The sequence below is a fragment of the Amphibalanus amphitrite genome, unplaced genomic scaffold (genome assembly GCF_019059575.1).
Source record: "Amphibalanus amphitrite isolate SeventyFive unplaced genomic scaffold, NRLGWU_Aamphi_draft 000583F_arrow, whole genome shotgun sequence".
Lineage (NCBI taxonomy): Eukaryota > Metazoa > Arthropoda > Thecostraca > Balanomorpha > Balanidae > Amphibalanus > Amphibalanus amphitrite.
The window spans coordinates 206,834-224,324 of NW_024882077.1; the positions used below are offsets into that span (position 1 = coordinate 206,834).

The following is a 17,491-nucleotide window of genomic DNA, read 5'->3' on the forward strand; positions in this document are numbered from 1 at the left end:
GAGTTTACAACTTCCGTGAGTGACCTGATGTCCGTCGTACAGGGCTGACCGCTTCCTTTGTCGCCCGGGGGTATCGTGACACCTATTACACCGTAAATTTCGCTCCGGGGCCGGCAGGGAAGCGCAAGCGACAACGCCGAGTCGATTTTATATTTTGTTTGGTCATCGGCTGGAACGTGGTTTATGTTCGGCGTTTGTAGCCGTTGGCCCGTTCGTCTCTATTTCTTAGATTTGTCTCTCGATTGTGGCTTGGCTGTTTCCACTTTGGCACTCAAGAGACGGCACTAGTTTCGTTTCTAGTTTCAACTATTTTTATTCGGAGACTCAGTGGTTTGTTGCTGGAACTGTAAAATTTTAAAAACTGACGCAAGAAGGAGTGTGCTACATTGCTGTCATTTCTTTCTGCCCAAACAGCTTGGCCAGCATACAGAGAGGTCGCATTGCAGAAATCGCGGTTCTGATGAACTGCGATTTGAAGCTGTAATGAAGTGTCACCTGAGTAAATATCGATTGTAGTGCGTTCCGGTGTAGCTCGTATCGCGTTCCACTGACCCACGTTCAGCTGTTCGATTCGTGAGTTCCATTATCAGACGAACAGGTGTGTCTAACTGGTCCTTCTGTTGTGACTTCGACGCAAACAGGCGACACCAAATCAAAACGGCCTTTATCCCGATATGTGTCGACATGACGAAGGGTTCGGTCGAACCATTGTGCTGTGGCCTTGGTTCGACCCAACGCAATACCACAAAACCTATCGTGGGACCGCGTGCTTTGTGCGCCGGCCGCCTCCCGCCCCTGCCTGCCGCGTGCGCCCTGCATATTGTGTCGGCTATCGCCGGGCAGTGCACAAAACAGGTGCGTGCCGCCTGTCCTGCGACCGATACGACGCGCTGTGTACAGGTCCGGCGCCTGTGCAGGTTTACTCGGCAGTAAAAAGCCGGCAGCCTGTGTCGGTATGGGTCGGGTGACTCAGCCAGCTGAGAATGACAGGCAGACGAGGTGCCCGCACTGGCCGGGTAGGGAGTAACGCATTGTGTCGTTCAAACGTGTGTGCAAGGGAGGGTGGGTGGTGGGAAGTTCACTTCCGCTGTAGGTCAGGGAATGCTGCTTATTGTTTTTCTGCAAACGTAATGATAAGTTGCATAATGCTTAGGAATGTCTCGTTATGTTATGGGAAGTCGCATCATATTAGGCCATTGGATTCCAAGGGCGATTCATGGTTTCATGCGTTATAACTTACGAGTGCTTTTTAGGATGCAATTTATTTGTGCGGTGCCACGCGACCCGTTGTCATCCGACATACTACCTGACCAGTATGCTATGCTTACCCACAATTCTTGCCGTGTTGAACGCTCGAGTTTCTGGGCAGAGTTCCGGTTGGAAAGGGGGCAAATGAGCTCTTGAGTCTTGCTAGTGTCACCTTTCTGTGGAAGATCCTCTGGCTCTAATGGCGTTACGAAGCTGCGACATTTTGGGACCGTGCAGAGCTTCACTTTGTCGTCATGGGTCGGTAACCTGACCTGACCAGAAAATGCGGTTGGTGTCTTAAGATCTGGCTTGAATCAAAGGTCAGGTATGCGAAATTTCAACTACAGCGAGCGCGTGCCGAGCAACGACGAAAATAAAACGTCCAAGGAGGGGGCGCCCCCCCCCCCACCCACTTTGGTCAGATAAAGGAGAGACGAAGGTCATTTGAGTAGCGTGCATTTTCATTACTCATCCCAGCTCTCAGGTTTCATTTTGTGAACACGCAGTGTGTTCTTATTTGTGTGTGCGCAATTTACACAACATACCCGTACCATGGATTAGGAATACTTCATCCATGCCCGTACGCCGTAAATCTCCGCTGGTGCGTGCAGCCCGTCCCATGTGTATGTACTTAAACGTACCTGTGCGCCCATGGCGACACAAACAGTCCCATGTCTGTGCGGCCGTGTCGCGCTATCTGGCCGGATCCGCGCAGCGTGCCTATCGGCGGCACACGCCTGAGGTCCCGCGCGCCGGCGGGGACGAGGCCGGCACAGGTGCCTTAGTGTCGGCGGCGGGCCGGGGTCGAGCGACGACCGGAGTGGTGCTGGTGGTGACCTGCTGGTGAGCATAGGTGGATGGTGGGAAGTGGTGCTGGCTGGTGACTGTTGAATAGCACTCAGTGAAACCTGGGACCGTTGGCTTGTGCGCTTGGGATCGACTGTGAAATAGTGTGTGCTGTGGGTCCCAGAGCGCTGATTTGGCTTATACATAGTGCTAAGACTGGTGGCAGGCTTTCCATATCATGGAAGCTGGTGACTGAGCGCTGATCCGAGACTGACCATGACTCGGAGCAATCGGTACCAGCCAGTTCGGTTACGCGTGCACTGAGTCACCACACACACACACACACACGGTCACGCTGATACGCGACGGGAAGTGAGGACCGGCCACAAACTGAGGACCAGTGAATAACTGAGGTCCAGTGAGTGAGACCAACGTCGCTGCGCCAGGGGACGGTCAAACTAGACAAAGACAGTCTGAACTAGGCTAAGACAAGACCAAGACAATCTTCTGTCTGAACTAAGACAGCCGTCTGTAGCGTTGAGTGAGGGGCCCTGTCAGTGGTGTGTCAAGTGAGCCTGAGAGCCAGTGACGCTAAGTGCACCGAGTGAGTTTGCACTCTGTGACAGCTGCTGAAGATCCCGCGGTGAGACCGGGTCCGAAGAAACATAGAGACTGCATAAAGGTAAGCTGGGTGGTTTATTACCTCATTAGAAAGTCATTATTCACCCACATAATTGACAAATGTCTATTACTGAAATGGTTGAAGCCGACATTTTCATATGAACACAGTCTTCGTGGTTTTGTTACCACATAGTTACCTATATCACGCCCATGATGCGAATCTGTGAAAACTATTAGAAACTAATCTAACATGGATGAATATGTCATGCTCGTTCTTATGGTCGTGGGCACATTTCTATTTCGTTTTTTTCGCACTTCGACTTTTTCGCATGTTTGCAACGGCTCTTTCGCTGTTATGGTATTGTGAATGAAACCACTTGCCTATCGTAATTCGCTTTGGCACTGATTGAAGATGAATTAGACGAAGATTAATTAAGTGCAAATATGTCTGAAACGATCACTATGCCGCAGCAAAAGGATCGCAGCAAGTGATGCTTGCTGCGGCATCAACATAGGTATGGTCGAAGATTTGGATTACGGGTTAAGTGCTTATAGAGATATAAGCTGATAACTATAAATGTCCGTTTGTTTAGAAACCTTGAGCTCCTACGACATGTCCAATGTTGGTGGAAGATATCAGTTGGAACGTTCTTTGAGTTGCGAGGTCCACTATCATCTACCTATCGTTACAGTCCTGCCCTGTGTAGTTTGTTTGACTGATACGCAGGCTCGTCGGCTAGAGAATGGAGAGCAAGAGAGAGGGACGGAGAAGGAGAAAAGGGAGAGGGGTGTAGGTATACGGAGAGACATCCAGACAGAGAGGAGAGAAAGAGAAGAGAGAGAGAGAGAGAGAGAGAGAGAGAGAGAGAGAGAGAGAGAGAGAGAGAGAGAGAGAGAGAGAGGGAGAGACCGCGACCTTCCCAGATCCGCCAGTACCTATCGATGAGATCGCCTATCGGGTACCTAGGTAATATCGATACCTACCTAGCTGTTGAGAAGTGGCGCCTGATATCACCGATAATCGCCTGAACGAATGACTGTCAGTATTTAGTTTCATAATTTACAGCAATTGATAGTGTAACACATTTTTGAAGCAACATTGGTTTTGGCCTTGTCTCGATACATTGGTTTTAGACTTTGGCCAGGTTTGAAAATGTTGCTGTTCCGTCCAAGGACCTCCTATACCGTTCCGTCCTTTTTTCACATAAATCACAGAACATGAGATGTCTCGCGGGTAGGTGCACAATTAATTCGATATTTATGACAGTTCTTTTTTAAACAGCACGCTACTATAGTGCAGTGGACCCTGAGTGTTTAAGATACATAGAATCACGATTGATTGTCACACCACTTCTGCCTACTCTCACTCGTCCCTGATCGTCGTATTTACCTACCATCTTTTCACTACCGATTGCACGAACACTGCATTCCTGGTTCCTCCCCGTCCTAGATATAATCTTCATTCCTCGTTCTGCCAATAAGATAATGTAAAAATGAGACGTTTGTTTATGCGTCGCTGTTTCAGCTTTCCTAGCCATAATGCGTACCATGATTTCAACTTGCGGGAAATGCTTTTAGGCTATACATTATACAACCATAAACATTTGGTCAAAATTACATGGTGCAGATATCAAGGCGAGGCCGTTTTTGTTAAATATGCTTCGGATTTCAGGCTATGTCGTCCTACACGTAAGATTCACTTTTTTTGACAACTACTTTTTAGTGCTATAACGAAGGTTTTAACTTTTAATAGTTGTAGAGTGGGATTGTGCAATGTGCATGGATTTTTTATCACAACGTGTCACCAGAGTCGTGCCACATGAATGTCCTCCCGCATGGCAAGAGAAAGGCAGTTACCTACCCAAGTCGAGCCGTTACCTAAATATAACAATGATTGTATTTATAGCTCACGTTAAGTAAATGGTGCCATCATTTGCAGAATGGCGACTCGTGGCTGGTTCGTGGCTCGTAGGTGGACCGCATTATGATGCTAAGATAAGGCTTCTCGATCATGTAGTGTCCTATCTTTGGCTGCAGACACTTCGTGGCTTCGTAAATCATCATTTATTCTGCAATGTATGCATGCTAATAATGCCACACTTCGTGTCGTTATCGGAATACATTAGGGTGTTAGTGGATACAGATTTTTCGCATTTTCAGTCATGCTAGTGACAGTCATACAGCATACTTATCACACTCGTCACCAAGACTCCATGAGTCACAACATTTACACCCAGGGGGCATGTCCAGGTGACCTTCCCTGGTCGCGGACGGTCGCCACCCCGGGCGCGACCCGAACCCCGCCGTCTGGTTTGTCTTGCAACTGTCTATCCAGTACGCGGTCGCCCTGGCCTCCGAGCTAGCAACTGAGAGGCGCCGTTTACCAGGAACGTCTGAAGCTGAGCTGAGCGCTCCATGAGTCAGCGATCGCCCACGCGTCTATAAAGAACCGGAACAGTGCAGCATTTGGCGCAGTTGCGACAGACTGCGCCAGTTCCGGCGCTGCCGTGCCGTTATCGGTGCCATGTTCCGGTGATCGGCTCCACTGCGTGGGTGGAAGTGCTGGTCTGAAGGGCGTGCTGCACGACGTTAGAAGTGCGGGAGGGCAGTTAAGTCCAGAGTGACACGGCGGTGGGCGTCGTGTTCGCTAAGGGCGTCGACTTTTGACCGCTGCGTGTCGGCTGTTCGTCATAAACGCGCTGTGCGTTGGAGCTGCGCACATTGACGCTATCTAATCGCACGCACTATTGTGTGTGCCGAGTGATATTGGTGTGTCTGTTGTGCCGCCACGATGTCGCCATCGCCGCCGCCGCCAGCCCCGGCCCCACCGCCGCCGCCGCCACCGCATTGCATGCCTCACCCACCGAAACGGCCGCCGCCAAGACCAAACTGCCGCCATTGTGGGCGGAGAGTCTCAACCAGCGAGTCTTCCGATGGGATCGATGTCTCTTCTATATTGTCTTCAACCAGAGTTATCGTCCATGCTGCTGAAAGAATTGCGACCGCCGCTACCAAACCGCCGCCGCCGCCGTCGCCACTGACGCCACCACCGCCACCGCCGCCGCTGCCGCCGCTGCCGCCGCTGCCGCTGCCGCCACCACCTCCGCCACCGCCACCGCCACCGCCGCCGCCACCGCCGCCGCCGCCGCCGCCAACACCAAGCTGGCCTTGGCAGCGCACGTCATCCGACCTTTTGGCCTCTGCCACTTCGGCAGCTGCTTCAGCTGCTGCATCTGCAGCGGCGGCAGCATCGGCTGCCGCAACTGCTGTTGCTGCCGTCGATTCGACTCGGTCGCCTTCAGTATCGTACTGCTGGCAGTACTATCGTCCACCTCCTTCCCAGGATGCTGTTCTGTCTTCGATAGCTGCTGCGACCGCTGCAGCTGGGACCGCTGCCGCCTCTGCAGCTGCAGCCGCTGCAGCAGCTGTTTCCGCAGCTGCCAGCAGGCCCACCCCGGTCCACTCCACTCTTCCTCACTGTTACATCTGCCGCATCCCCATCGCCACCCCCGTCTCTCCGGTGGGACCTCCCCCACCTCCCCTGCCGCCGCATCTGCCCACCGCACCGTACCATCCCCCATACCGCCGCAGGTCCACCGGTGTGGCCGTCACAACCCCTACCAACACCACCACCGCCGCCACCGCCACTGCCATCGCAGCCACCGCCGCCAGCCCGCCGACAGCAGACGCCTCCGTGACAATGAGTTGAGCAAACAAACTTGTTTCAGAGACGATCAGACGCTTCATTCCGGGGCTGCGCCGACAAGAGAAACGCCTGTTTTCAGATGTTCACCGAACGCTGAAAGAGTTAACCGGGTGGGGCCGGTTTGTGTGATGTGCGATTTTCTTTTTCTCTGTTCTTTCATTCGCTTTGTTACACCCGGACCCAGCGCTCTCTCTCTCTCTCTCTCTCTCTCTCTCTCTCTCTCTCTCTCTCTCTCTCTCTCTCTCTCCCAACGTGTGTGGGCGAGTCTTTTATGCAAATATGTTGGTCGCTGCTTGCTCTTCGACCGCATCGTCACGCATGACTCGCCACTTAGTGTTCGTTACGGCTGGCGTTGACACTAAGGTATCATCAGCGCTGGACAGCAACTACATTCTCTGCAATTATCAACAGATAATGTGTACCTAAACCTAAGACTGACTGGTGAAGACGCTTCACCTGCAAGACCTTCCTGCAGTGCTGTGCCAATACGACGTGAAGCGCCATTGTGTAGTGTGTGCACTGTGCAGTAATTGTGCATACTGCATGCCTCCAAAGTTATAGGTACTTAAACGTGTGCCGTGCAAGCCCGCACTGCATAACTTGTACATTACAAAGCAAACGCTAGAAAAATGTGAGCCATATGTAATCCAACTGTTCTTTGTTTTGATGTTATCTTTAATCAAACGATGCAAATTGAACCATTACATAAGAACATATTTCAAATACAATAAATGGTGGTATGTAGTGTTACTAGTGCGTCCATTCTAGGAGGACACGTCACAACGAAACACGCATGATGTTTTCCTGTTTATGCTATGCCTTATCCCTCGCCGGCACAGGCCATTTTGCGTCCTTTGACGGCACAAGGGGGGGGGGTAGGTACGACCCCCCTCGCGTTTGGCCCCTGATCGAGCTAGAGCTTCGCGGAAAAGACGAGCGTGTTGCCCGTCACGAGAGGAAGCCGATGATACCCAATTTAAAGGTCCTAGGTCATCGGGTGACCTTCCAGGTCAGGTCAATGACCCGAAAACCGGGAAAATCGGGACCTGTTAGAAAGTCGTAAAGTGTGGCTGCTATGTGTTTTTCCGGGGTGCTGATCACGAATATCGTGTTAGTTTTGATCAGAGATTATGTCTTTAAGTATTTAGACCAGGTCGGGTCAGGTCAGGTCAGGTCAACCGGTAGGGGTTGTGACGGGTATTCGTAATACGTGTCAACCGCCTCTGACAGCTTCGTAACATGTTACGAAGGCACCAAAACTACTTCGTAAATGTTCAAATGGTTGCTAAATTCGAATCCAGCTCCAAAAACTAGCCTGGAAACATGTAAAACTCGAAAAAGTGAACCGAGGTCACTCGCGGTCACCAAAGGTCAATGACCTGACCTGACCTTCAGGTGACCTTGACACCCACCCTAACCCTCGCCGGCACAGGGAGGGGTTGATGCAACCCCCCTAAGGTTTTTCGCGAATAACTCGCGTAAAAAGCGGCCGATCGCGACGAAACTTTCAGTACCCTCGCATTGATCAATTTTACACCTACCCTGAAAATTTCATGACCCTGACCCAAATGACCTTTGACCTGTGACCTCTTTTCCGAGACCATGTTTGGCCGGAATCGCGATTCGGCGTATGTCGGCTCGCATTAGCCGCGCGTTTGCAAGCTTTTCGTGGTTTCAAACGTTCAAACATGTGATTTGATGTTGCTCCCATACATTAGGGTGGGTGTCAAGGTCACCTGAAGGTCAGGTCAGGCCATTCACCTTTGGTGACCTCGGGTGACCTCGGTTCACTTTTTCGAGTTTTGCCTGTTCCTAGGCTAGTTTTTGGAGCTGAATTCGAATTCAGCAACCATTTGAACATTTACGAAGTAGTTTTGGTGCCTTCGTAACAAGTTACGAAGCTGTCAGAGGCGGTTGACACGTATTACGAATACCCGTTACAACCCCTGCCGGTTGACCTGACCTGACCTGACCCGACCTGGTCTAAATGCTTAAAGACATCATCTCTGATCAAAACTAACACGATATTCGTGATCAGCGCCCCGGAAAACCACATAGCAGCCACTCTTTACGACTTTCTAACAGGTCTCGATTTTCCCGGTTTTCGGGTCATTGACCTGACCTGGAAGGTAACCCGATGACCTAGGACCTTAAAATTGGGTATCAACGGCTTCGTCTCGTGACGGGCAACACGCTCGTTTTTTCCGCGAAGCTCTAGCTCGATCAGGGGCCAAACGCGAGGAGGGGTCGTACCAACCCCCCCCCCCTCCCCCTTGTGCCGTCGAAGGACGCAAAATCGCCTGTGCCGGCGAGGGCTAATGTATGGGAGCAACATCAAATCACATGTTTGAACGTTTGAAACCACGAAAAGCTTGCAAACGCGCGGCTAATGCGAGCCGACATACGCCGAATCGCGATTCCGGCCAAACATGGTCTCGGAAAAGAGGTCACAGGTCAAAGGTCATTTGGGTCAGGGTCATGAAATTTTCAGGGTAGGTGTAAAATTGGTCAATGCGACGGTACTGACAGTTTCGTCGCGTTCGGCCACTTTTTACGCGAGTTATTCCCCCTGTGCCGGCGAGGGTTATTCTCTGCAGCCCTCCCAAGTAGTGAATGGTTGGTTGCCAACTTGCCAACGTCACAATCGTGTATTGATTTGTAAGTACTATGTGGGTTGTTGACAAACATTGCCTAAGTGCCCGAACGAAACCTCTTCTCATTTGTACTAAGCCATTTTACTGGAGCATCTCTATCATGTAAAGTTATTATCTGAAAAACACACATCCGCTGACCAACCATTGTCTACTCATTTGCTGGAGGGGCGTGTGTCCTCCCAAACGCGCGCACGCACACATTCCAATCCGAAACGCGAGCCCACCGCGCTCAGTTGTATGGCCGTGACAGGTCTTTAGCCGCTGACCGGTCAGGTGAACACGCACCACATCCGGTGTAGAACACGGCGCGGTGTCAGCTGCTCACGGAGATGGCCCGGCCGACCCGCGGCACCGTGTCAGCGCTCGGCAGGCCACGTTAGACCCGCTGCGGCCACGTGAGATGTGCCGTGGACACGTGTCACGGCGGCCCGTCTCAGGTTCCGGAGGAGAGGTCTGCCAGTCAGCGCCGCTCGTCAGTCAGCGGGTAGTCTGTCTTTGAGATTGGAGCTGCTGAGCTCGGCATGTTGGGTGTGTCGCGCTGCGCTAAAGACTTGTAGTGGACTTGGTGACCTGAGCTGGACCAGAAGCGACAACTGCGGGTGGGGTGATATCTATGTACCAAAATCTTATTCACTCGATTTTGTTAACATTTCGTCGCTGTTTTCAAGCTCAATCGATCGAGGACAAGTAAAACAACTGAGAAGTAAGATGCCAACATAAAGTAAGAGGAAAAATGAGGGTACGCTGTACTGACATTGCCGCTCACCCCTTCATCGCCGCTCCTGCCACCATAAGAGCACTTCTGATACAACCGGCGCCTGCACCTGGCGGTCGCCTGCCGTCCGATCCCTAATCCCGTCACCGGGCCATGTTGTGTCACCGTGTTGACGACTGCAGCCCGCCGCCGGCGACCGTCATATCGCTCACCCCTGCGCCTGCCCGGTGACGGGAGCCGATAATTAGTCGGTGACGTCCGGCCCAGCGACGAGCTGTTTACCGACCGGACCGGCGCGGCAGCTGTCGCAGCCCGACCCGACCAAAATAGCTCTCGGTCAGCGCCTGGCCCCGCCACTGACTCGCCTGCTTTTGTGCGCGATATGACCGGCTTCTATCCATTCCTCCACTTCATGAGAGGACAGGATAAAAGAGGGAAGTGATGGAGAGGGAAATGATTAAAGGTGACTGCGAAACGACTTCCGGTAGGTACTTCCGGTACTAAGGGATACAGCCTGAGAATTAATGGTCGAAACCATGATGCGACTCATACGCGCCGTTTCGTCAGTGCAATGTGAATGCACGTTATACGTGACGTACATTTGCTCCTTGTGTGACCCTTGTGTGATGTAGATGTGGGTCACTACTCAGTTCCTCCGTGCTTTCGTATTTAAGCACAGACACTCGCTTTCAAACACTTCACACACCAGCAATAGGTGAAAACATTCACGCGTTTTCAAGCCACACCTCTATATGTCCCGAATCTGTACATACATCATTCATGTCCACATTAGCGCTAACTCTAATAAGCAGCACTGAATGCATGAAAACACACAATGGAATACCACAACACTGGAATATAGTTGTCCCGCTTACGGCGGCCTTCCAGACAGCCGTCGTATCCTCTTGCCTTCTTCCATTTGCCGCTGGAACGGCACATACTTTTGGCTTTTTAGCGTATGATCGAAAATGGCCATTGCAGTGGGCCCTTCGAAGATGGACTTGCGGGTCGTTTGCTGCGGTCCCAGACCCAACAGAGCTCCAGAGGGGGCGATGGTGGGACGCGGCTCCTGGCCGGCGTCGGGCGCCGGGCCGACGCGGGACCCGGAGGGCGCCGTCACCACGAAGGACGCTGCCGGCAGGGCCGCCTCCGAGGGCGGCGCGATCGTCAGCTCGATGTCACCTCGCCACTTGTCAGGCTCAGCATCGGCCGCCTCGATGAGCAGACTTGTGTCCAGACCCAGGCACCACTTCCGAGTCGGCTGCAGCGCCTGCCACACGCCGTCCTTTCGAAAGTTGTACACTTGGAAAATGAAAAAGCCCAGCACGACCAGGAAGGGGTAAAAGGCAATTATGGCGCCAAGCATGTGCCACGCGTCTGCTTCATCTTCGCCGGCCAAATGGTTGTTGCTGTCGTCTTCTCTATTGAATGCTACCCACAGTAGCAAGAAGGGAGCTACAATGTTCCACGAGAGAGCCCAGTAGGGTCGCGATCCTCCCAGCTTCATGCCCATTTCTTCCTCCACGAGATCAAGTACGCTGCCGCTGCCGTAGAACACGCAGATGACGATGGTCTGCAAAGCGGCAATCACAAACGACATGTCCACGTGACCCCTCACATCCGTCACGTCGAGGACAAGCGTGCCACCTTTCGCCACGAATATGATACTGGCCGTGAAGCCCAAGATGCAGGTGACTATGTTGTACTGGTAGATGGAGAGGTTGGACGCTGTCTTCTCCGCGTCACCGTGGTGGTTGGTCAGTGAGTTGAAGATGTCTTTTCCGTCATATGTGGTCATTCCAATAACGGCAGCGAGATAGCCAAAGCTCATCAGAACTGTTGACGCGTAGCTCAGACAAACATACAGCCGTGGGAAGTTGAGCGAAGTTAGAGTTCTCGGCATCGTGTCAAACAAAATGTTTGTTTCTGAATCCATGAGTTCCTCTACCGACACTTCTGACACATGTGCCAGGTGACCAATAACCGCGAAGAAGCCCAAACCACTGACTAATGAGACAAGAGTGTCAATGCAAATGATAGCCAATGAGGTTTTTAAACAGTTCTTGTATGGTTTGCTTGCACTCGAAATGGCGGTCAGCAATCCCAAACCTAAACTCAGTGAACTGAAGCATGTTTTGATGGAATCTATCCATACATCCGTGGTGATAAGGGCAGACCAGTCGAACGTCAAGTATGCTTGTATGCCTCCCCCAGCGCCCGTTAGGCAGAACGCCTTAGCGTACAGGGCAAACTGTCCCAGAAGGGGCGCAAACGTGGTGAGATAGGCACTTTTTGCGGTTGTCGAGAATCCGTTGTAGCCGAGCAGATACGTCATTAGCCAGCAAAATCCGAGACAGAAGAACATTGGCCAGTGCACAGCACCGAGCTGTGCAAGAGATGCATCTTCCAGATTGAGCACCTGGCGGAAGTAAAACTCGGCTTCCGGGGTACGGCGAGTTATCACATGGTCAAATGGCACAGAGGAACCGTTCTTCAGTGTGCAGTTTTCGCCAGTGGAAGTCATGCCCAGTACTTGCGCACATATATCGGCGATGCTCGTGCAGCTGCGATTATAATAAACATAATCACTTCCAAGGGTTTGACAGTAGGCATCATCCGCTTGGGTATAACAACCGGCGTCATTTTTCTCTTCACACACTGCCCATGGAATAACGTTTCTCATTGTGTTCACAAGCATAAATAAGATTCTTGCCATATCCATTTCACTTCGCATAAATGAAAGAAAATTGTTGATGACCAGCGCGTATCCAATGCCAACAAAAGCTGGAACCAGCTCGTTCATGACAGCCACTGTCCCGTGACCGCTGTACTGGCCCAGCAGCGTCTCGAGAAAATAAAGTGGCATGCCCATGAAGATGACGGTAATCAAATACGGTATAAAAAAGGCCAGGCCACCGTGCCTTTTACACAGCTGTGGAACACGAACAAAATTTGCTAGCCCAATGACGCACGCCATAGACACCATAGAAAAGTCGAAATTGGTCGCCCAAGCGAAGCGGCTTTCTTCCCTTTCTTTTGTAGCCGTTTTGAATATGGACGTTCGCAGGTCCGGATTGACTGATCTTCGTTGCGGCATGTTTGATCTTGAGGCTTGTAAGAACTGCCTCATGGACATCTTCGTGCTTGATGGCCCAACAACGCTGCTGGGTACTCCCTGGGACAGAAAGGAAAAACATATAGTAAACATTGTCGTCATAACATTACGTATTTTAAAGGTTCTATTAGACCTATTGCTATACAATAAAGGTAAATCGAAAATGCACATAAATAGGTATGCTTTACTGTTCCTGTCTATGTAAATTCAATTACATTTATGGAATATCTAGCATTAGGTTGAGGTATGTTGAAAACACTTTTTTTAGAAGAGAATAAAGACTTATATCGTATTTCGTAACATATCGTAACTTCCCAACTTATATTGAGTTTGTTACTGAAGTGACTCGTACTTATTCGAGCTTGTAGAGAGCAGTCGGATTTATTTTACTTAGGCCCAGAAGGTCCATGGGCGTTACACATTTCTTTTGATTTTAATCGACCAGCACAGCGCTCATGGGGTTTCCAGCCCCATGCGCGGAACGGAGAGACGGGATAAAGTAAAAAGTTATCCCTGTCGACTACGAAGCCTTTAGCTGTAGAGTTACAGAGGACGGCAGGCAATTGCAATCTCAGTGAAATGATGCTTATAGAATGGTAGACCAAATACAATTCTCTTATAATTGAATTCGAGAGGTCAAAATTAGGATTAGGTACAATTTTAACTCACCCCTCAGCAAAGCTCGCCCTTACATGTAAGACATAAAAATACATAGAGGCACGGGTGGAGAATGTTTGAAAAAGTTACCCCGGCCGGCGACCGAAAGTCAGAAAGACGATGATGCTCAAATATTTGTCAACGGTTATCAACAAACCCCTATTCTGTGGCATAGAATAATGGATGTCTGCGTACGTTTTTAGGGAAAACTGCTGCACGCAGGTGCGGAAGATTTCGTAACTGTAACAACAATTTTGCAACACGCCTTAAAATTTCGGACGCATGTCACCTAGTGCTAGGTCAGGTCATCAGGTCAAATTTGCTGGATGATCGTGCTAAAAATGCCATCATGCCCTTTGCAAAGCTTATTCCGTGGAACTTGCAACCTCCCCCACAAAACAAAATGTCAAATTTGACCGTTTTGACCCTCTTATTGATTTGAGCTCGCACCTGAAATATTATTCGCAACCGAGCCTTAAACGAGTAATCGAATGTTTTGTTTGCAGTGTTTAAGCTCCGTTATGTTCATGAACTGTGAGAAAAGTTGTCGGAGAACGCTAAAATCAGAGAAATTTGGCTTTTGATGATCTATGATGATTTTATAATTGAGCTTGCCTAAAACATGACCAGATTTCTCTAGTCACGTTTGTCGCTCTTTCAAACGTCGTTCCGCTTCTCGCCTCGTAGCCCAGCAGCCGAGTTAGAAGGAGTGTGAAAAGCCCACCTCTCGACTCAACGTGTTACGATTAGGCCACCACCCTGGCGCGGGTTAAGTTGGAGGAGCCTTGAGCCCCAGCAGCTCGTCCTTCTATCTCACTGATATTACACGGCCCTTAAATATGATTTACTTCTGTTTGATGAAACATGTCGGGCTCCGCGATGAAAAGACTTAAAAACATCAAGCTCCAAAATGAAAATAAAGTAAATTTTCACGAACTTTTCAAGGTAGATAAGAATAATGAGAGACACTTTTATAGATGGCAGTTTTTTCGTATGGAGACAGCTTTTAGGATTTACAAAAGTGGAAAAAGTTACCCCGGCCGCGCCGGGGTCGGCTGAAAGTTACCCCGGCCACGGCCGGGGTGGCCGGGGTAGGTTCTCCACCCATGCATAGAGGGTAATGTGGAACCGTGCGAGTAGTGAGTACTTCACCTGAATGGGAGGGAGACGTATGGGCGCCGTGGATGCAGAAGACCTAACCACTGCTGGTGGCGTTGCCTCAATTTTCTGCTTGCTCTTTGTTCTGCTTTCTTCATCAATAGCCGCGTCCTGTTGGCCCTCATTTTCAGTTGAAATTCTGGGGTTACTGTCCGTTTGTTTTTCCTCCGCACCTTCACCTTGATTTATGTTTCTTTCTGAGTTATTTGAAATGTGCTCAGTCAACTTCTCTGCGCCCTTGAGTTCATCACCTTTGACTTCTGTTTCTCCTTCATTGTCTCCTATAACGCTGTTGGTCTCGGAGCTTGCCATTGCTGAATGGGTAAAAACGGACTATTTTACTGTTTATTGTTGTACATAATTATTATGTCCAAGCATTGTATCACCTTCAGACGGCTTATAACTTTTTCGCATTAAGATAAACGTTTTTGCTTGTGACGAAATCTTTTGAACAAACGAATCCAATTAGATAATAACAGGAACATCACAATATGCATTTAAACGTTGTTTTGATCAAAGCAAAAATGGTGGACAAATTGCCAACATGAATATTGAAAAAATAGTAAGTTCACGTGACGAAATTCTCGCCGTCTGCTGGTATGGGCTGGACATTTCGAACTGCATTTTACAATGTACGAGTACATACATGTACTGTATATAAGCTCAAGTAAATAAAAGTCAAGTCGAACATTTATTGCGCGTCGTATCGTTCTGAAGCTTCGCTTTTCGAAGGCAAATGAGACTCCAGTTTCACAGTGCTGTATTCTGGAATCGTGGCATTTAAACCGTTTATGGTATTTTTACTCGGGACATCTGAATTTCATGGATCTCGGCCATTGATCGGGGGACCCAGTGAGCCGGGCCGGCCTCCACCGCCGCGACACAGCGTTCCCAGACGAGCGATGGTGCATTGTGTCGCACTTCTGGCGCAGTATCGCCGGCTGCGGTGGCGGATGGAAGCCAATGGCCGCCTCCACAGCATCCTCAGACCGGCTCTTCCCCCGATGAATTCGCGGAACAAGGGTGGAGTGGGACCATGGCCGAGCGATCATGTCGGAAAGTTTGAATTTAAAATGCCGGGTTGTTTTATGAGAATATGCATCAAACGTTGCTAAAATTGTTGGTTGATATGATATGTCTTGGCGTTTGCGCAGAGGGAGTTATATAATACGGTTCACTTTAGGCTTTTTTTCATAACTTTATGCGTAAAATATTGACGACTAGGCTTCAGGACAACGTATGCTCAGGAGGAGCCAGTCAGAGCGCGTTCCAACAGCGCGCAAACCGCCATGGCATCTGGACTCCATATCGTATGAACGCAGCGTTCCAGGGCTAGATTAATATTTACGCACACGCCCTTCGGTGTCCCCCCCCCCCTCCCCCCCCCACTACACTAAATCCCCCGTTATGTAATCATGCCGGCTCCCTCCAGTAATGCTCGGGGATCGGGACATTACTGCAGCACGCAGCTGTTTCCCGGCTGTCGGGGCTCCATATGGCTAGCTGTCAGTATCCAGATCCGGTCAGCAGTCCGGCCTGATCAGGGCGGGCTCACAGGCATACAGACAGATCCGACCTTCATTGTGCCTCCTGGTTAGCTGCTGCTCTTCGCCCCCATGTCACACGCCTACGCTACGCTAATCCGCGAGAGGTGGCATACGCACACAAAGCAGCTGAGGGTGTGGAGGATGGGAAGGGAATGAGGGCTATGGGATGGAGGGGCACACACAATTGGCCGTCAGAGGAAATAGAACCGTCATGTCCGTCTGGCAGAGATATTGCAGGTTTATTGACATGAAACGGGTTGTGATGGTTTTTGTGCATGAAAATTGCTTGATGCAAATGGTGTGTATTTTTAAAGACTTTGATATTTTACATTCATAGCTCACCATAAATGAAATGTGAAGATCCAAGCATTAAGCATAACGAATAATTGAGACAGTCATTGGAAATCTCCTGTGCAAGTGCTAGGGAATCGGGTGCTTCTTTTTCTCCCGGGGCTTTTCAACCAACCGAGAACTCACATACAGGGCTGCGGAGTCGGAGTCGGAGTCGGAGTCGGAGTCGGTCGGAGTCGACAGTTGTGACCGGAGTCGGAGTCGGAGTCGGAGTCGATTTTAGAAACCCGAGCCGGAGTCGGAGTCGGAATCACCGAAAATCCGTCGACTCCGCAGCCCTGCTAGGTCTGCGGAGTCGGAGTCGGGAGTTGGAGTCGGTCGGAGTCGACAATTCTGCCCGGAGTCGGAGTCGGAGTCGGAGCTGTTTTTTGAAAGCCGGAGTCGGAGTCGGAGTCGGAGTCGCCGAAAATCCATCGACTCTGCAGCCCTGCTCACATATGCTTTGAATTTGTCGAGGTTTATGCTTCCCTGCATCACAAAGTTGCATGAACTTTGGAATCCATGGTTATCTATATTAGCTAAGCAATTGGTTTAACACTCGCCGGCACAGGCCATTTTGCGTCCTTCGACGGCACAATGGGGGGGGGGGGAGTTGGTACGACCCCCCTCGCGTTTGGCCCCTGATCGAGCTAGAGCTTCGCGGAAAAAACGAGCGGGCTGCCCGTCACGATAAGAAGCCGATGGTACCCAATTTTAAGGTCCTAGGTCATCGGGTGACCTTCCAGGTCAGGTCAATGACCCGAAAACCGGGAAAATCGGGACCTGTTAGAAAGTCGTAAAGTGTGGCTGCTAATTGCTATGTGGTTTTCCGGGGTGCTGATAACGAATATCGTGTCAGTTTTGATCAGAGATGATGTCTTTAAGCATTTAGACCAGGTCGGGTCAGGTCAGGTCAGGTCAACCGGTAGGGGTTGTGACGGGTATTCGTAATAC

General features: G+C 50.4%; 1 protein-coding gene across 1 annotated transcript; it reads right to left on the bottom strand.

Annotated features, from left to right (window-relative positions):
- Window positions 1–10,433: 10,433 nt before the first annotated feature.
- On the bottom strand, window positions 10,434–15,213 carry LOC122394289 (sodium-dependent noradrenaline transporter-like). The gene is made up of 2 exons (XM_043391050.1): window positions 14,655–15,213; window positions 10,434–12,905 (listed from the first exon to the last, which is right to left on the bottom strand). Exons 1-2 carry the CDS (start codon window positions 14,970–14,972, stop codon window positions 10,602–10,604), a joined length of 2,622 nt encoding a protein of 873 aa, XP_043246985.1. The 5' UTR covers window positions 14,973–15,213; the 3' UTR covers window positions 10,434–10,601.
- Between the last annotated feature and the right edge of the window lie 2,278 nt (window positions 15,214–17,491).

What these genes read in the sequence shown, in the direction of transcription:
- LOC122394289 (XM_043391050.1), bottom strand. Translation starts at nt 14,972, where the DNA reads ATGGCAAGCTCCGAGACCAACAGCGTTATAGGAGACAATGAAGGAGAA. An exon ending in TACGTCTCCCTCCCATTCAG is followed by an intron (nt 12,906 to 14,654) that starts GTGAAGTACTCA and finishes TTTCTGTCCCAG; the next exon opens with GGAGTACCCAGCAGCGTTGT.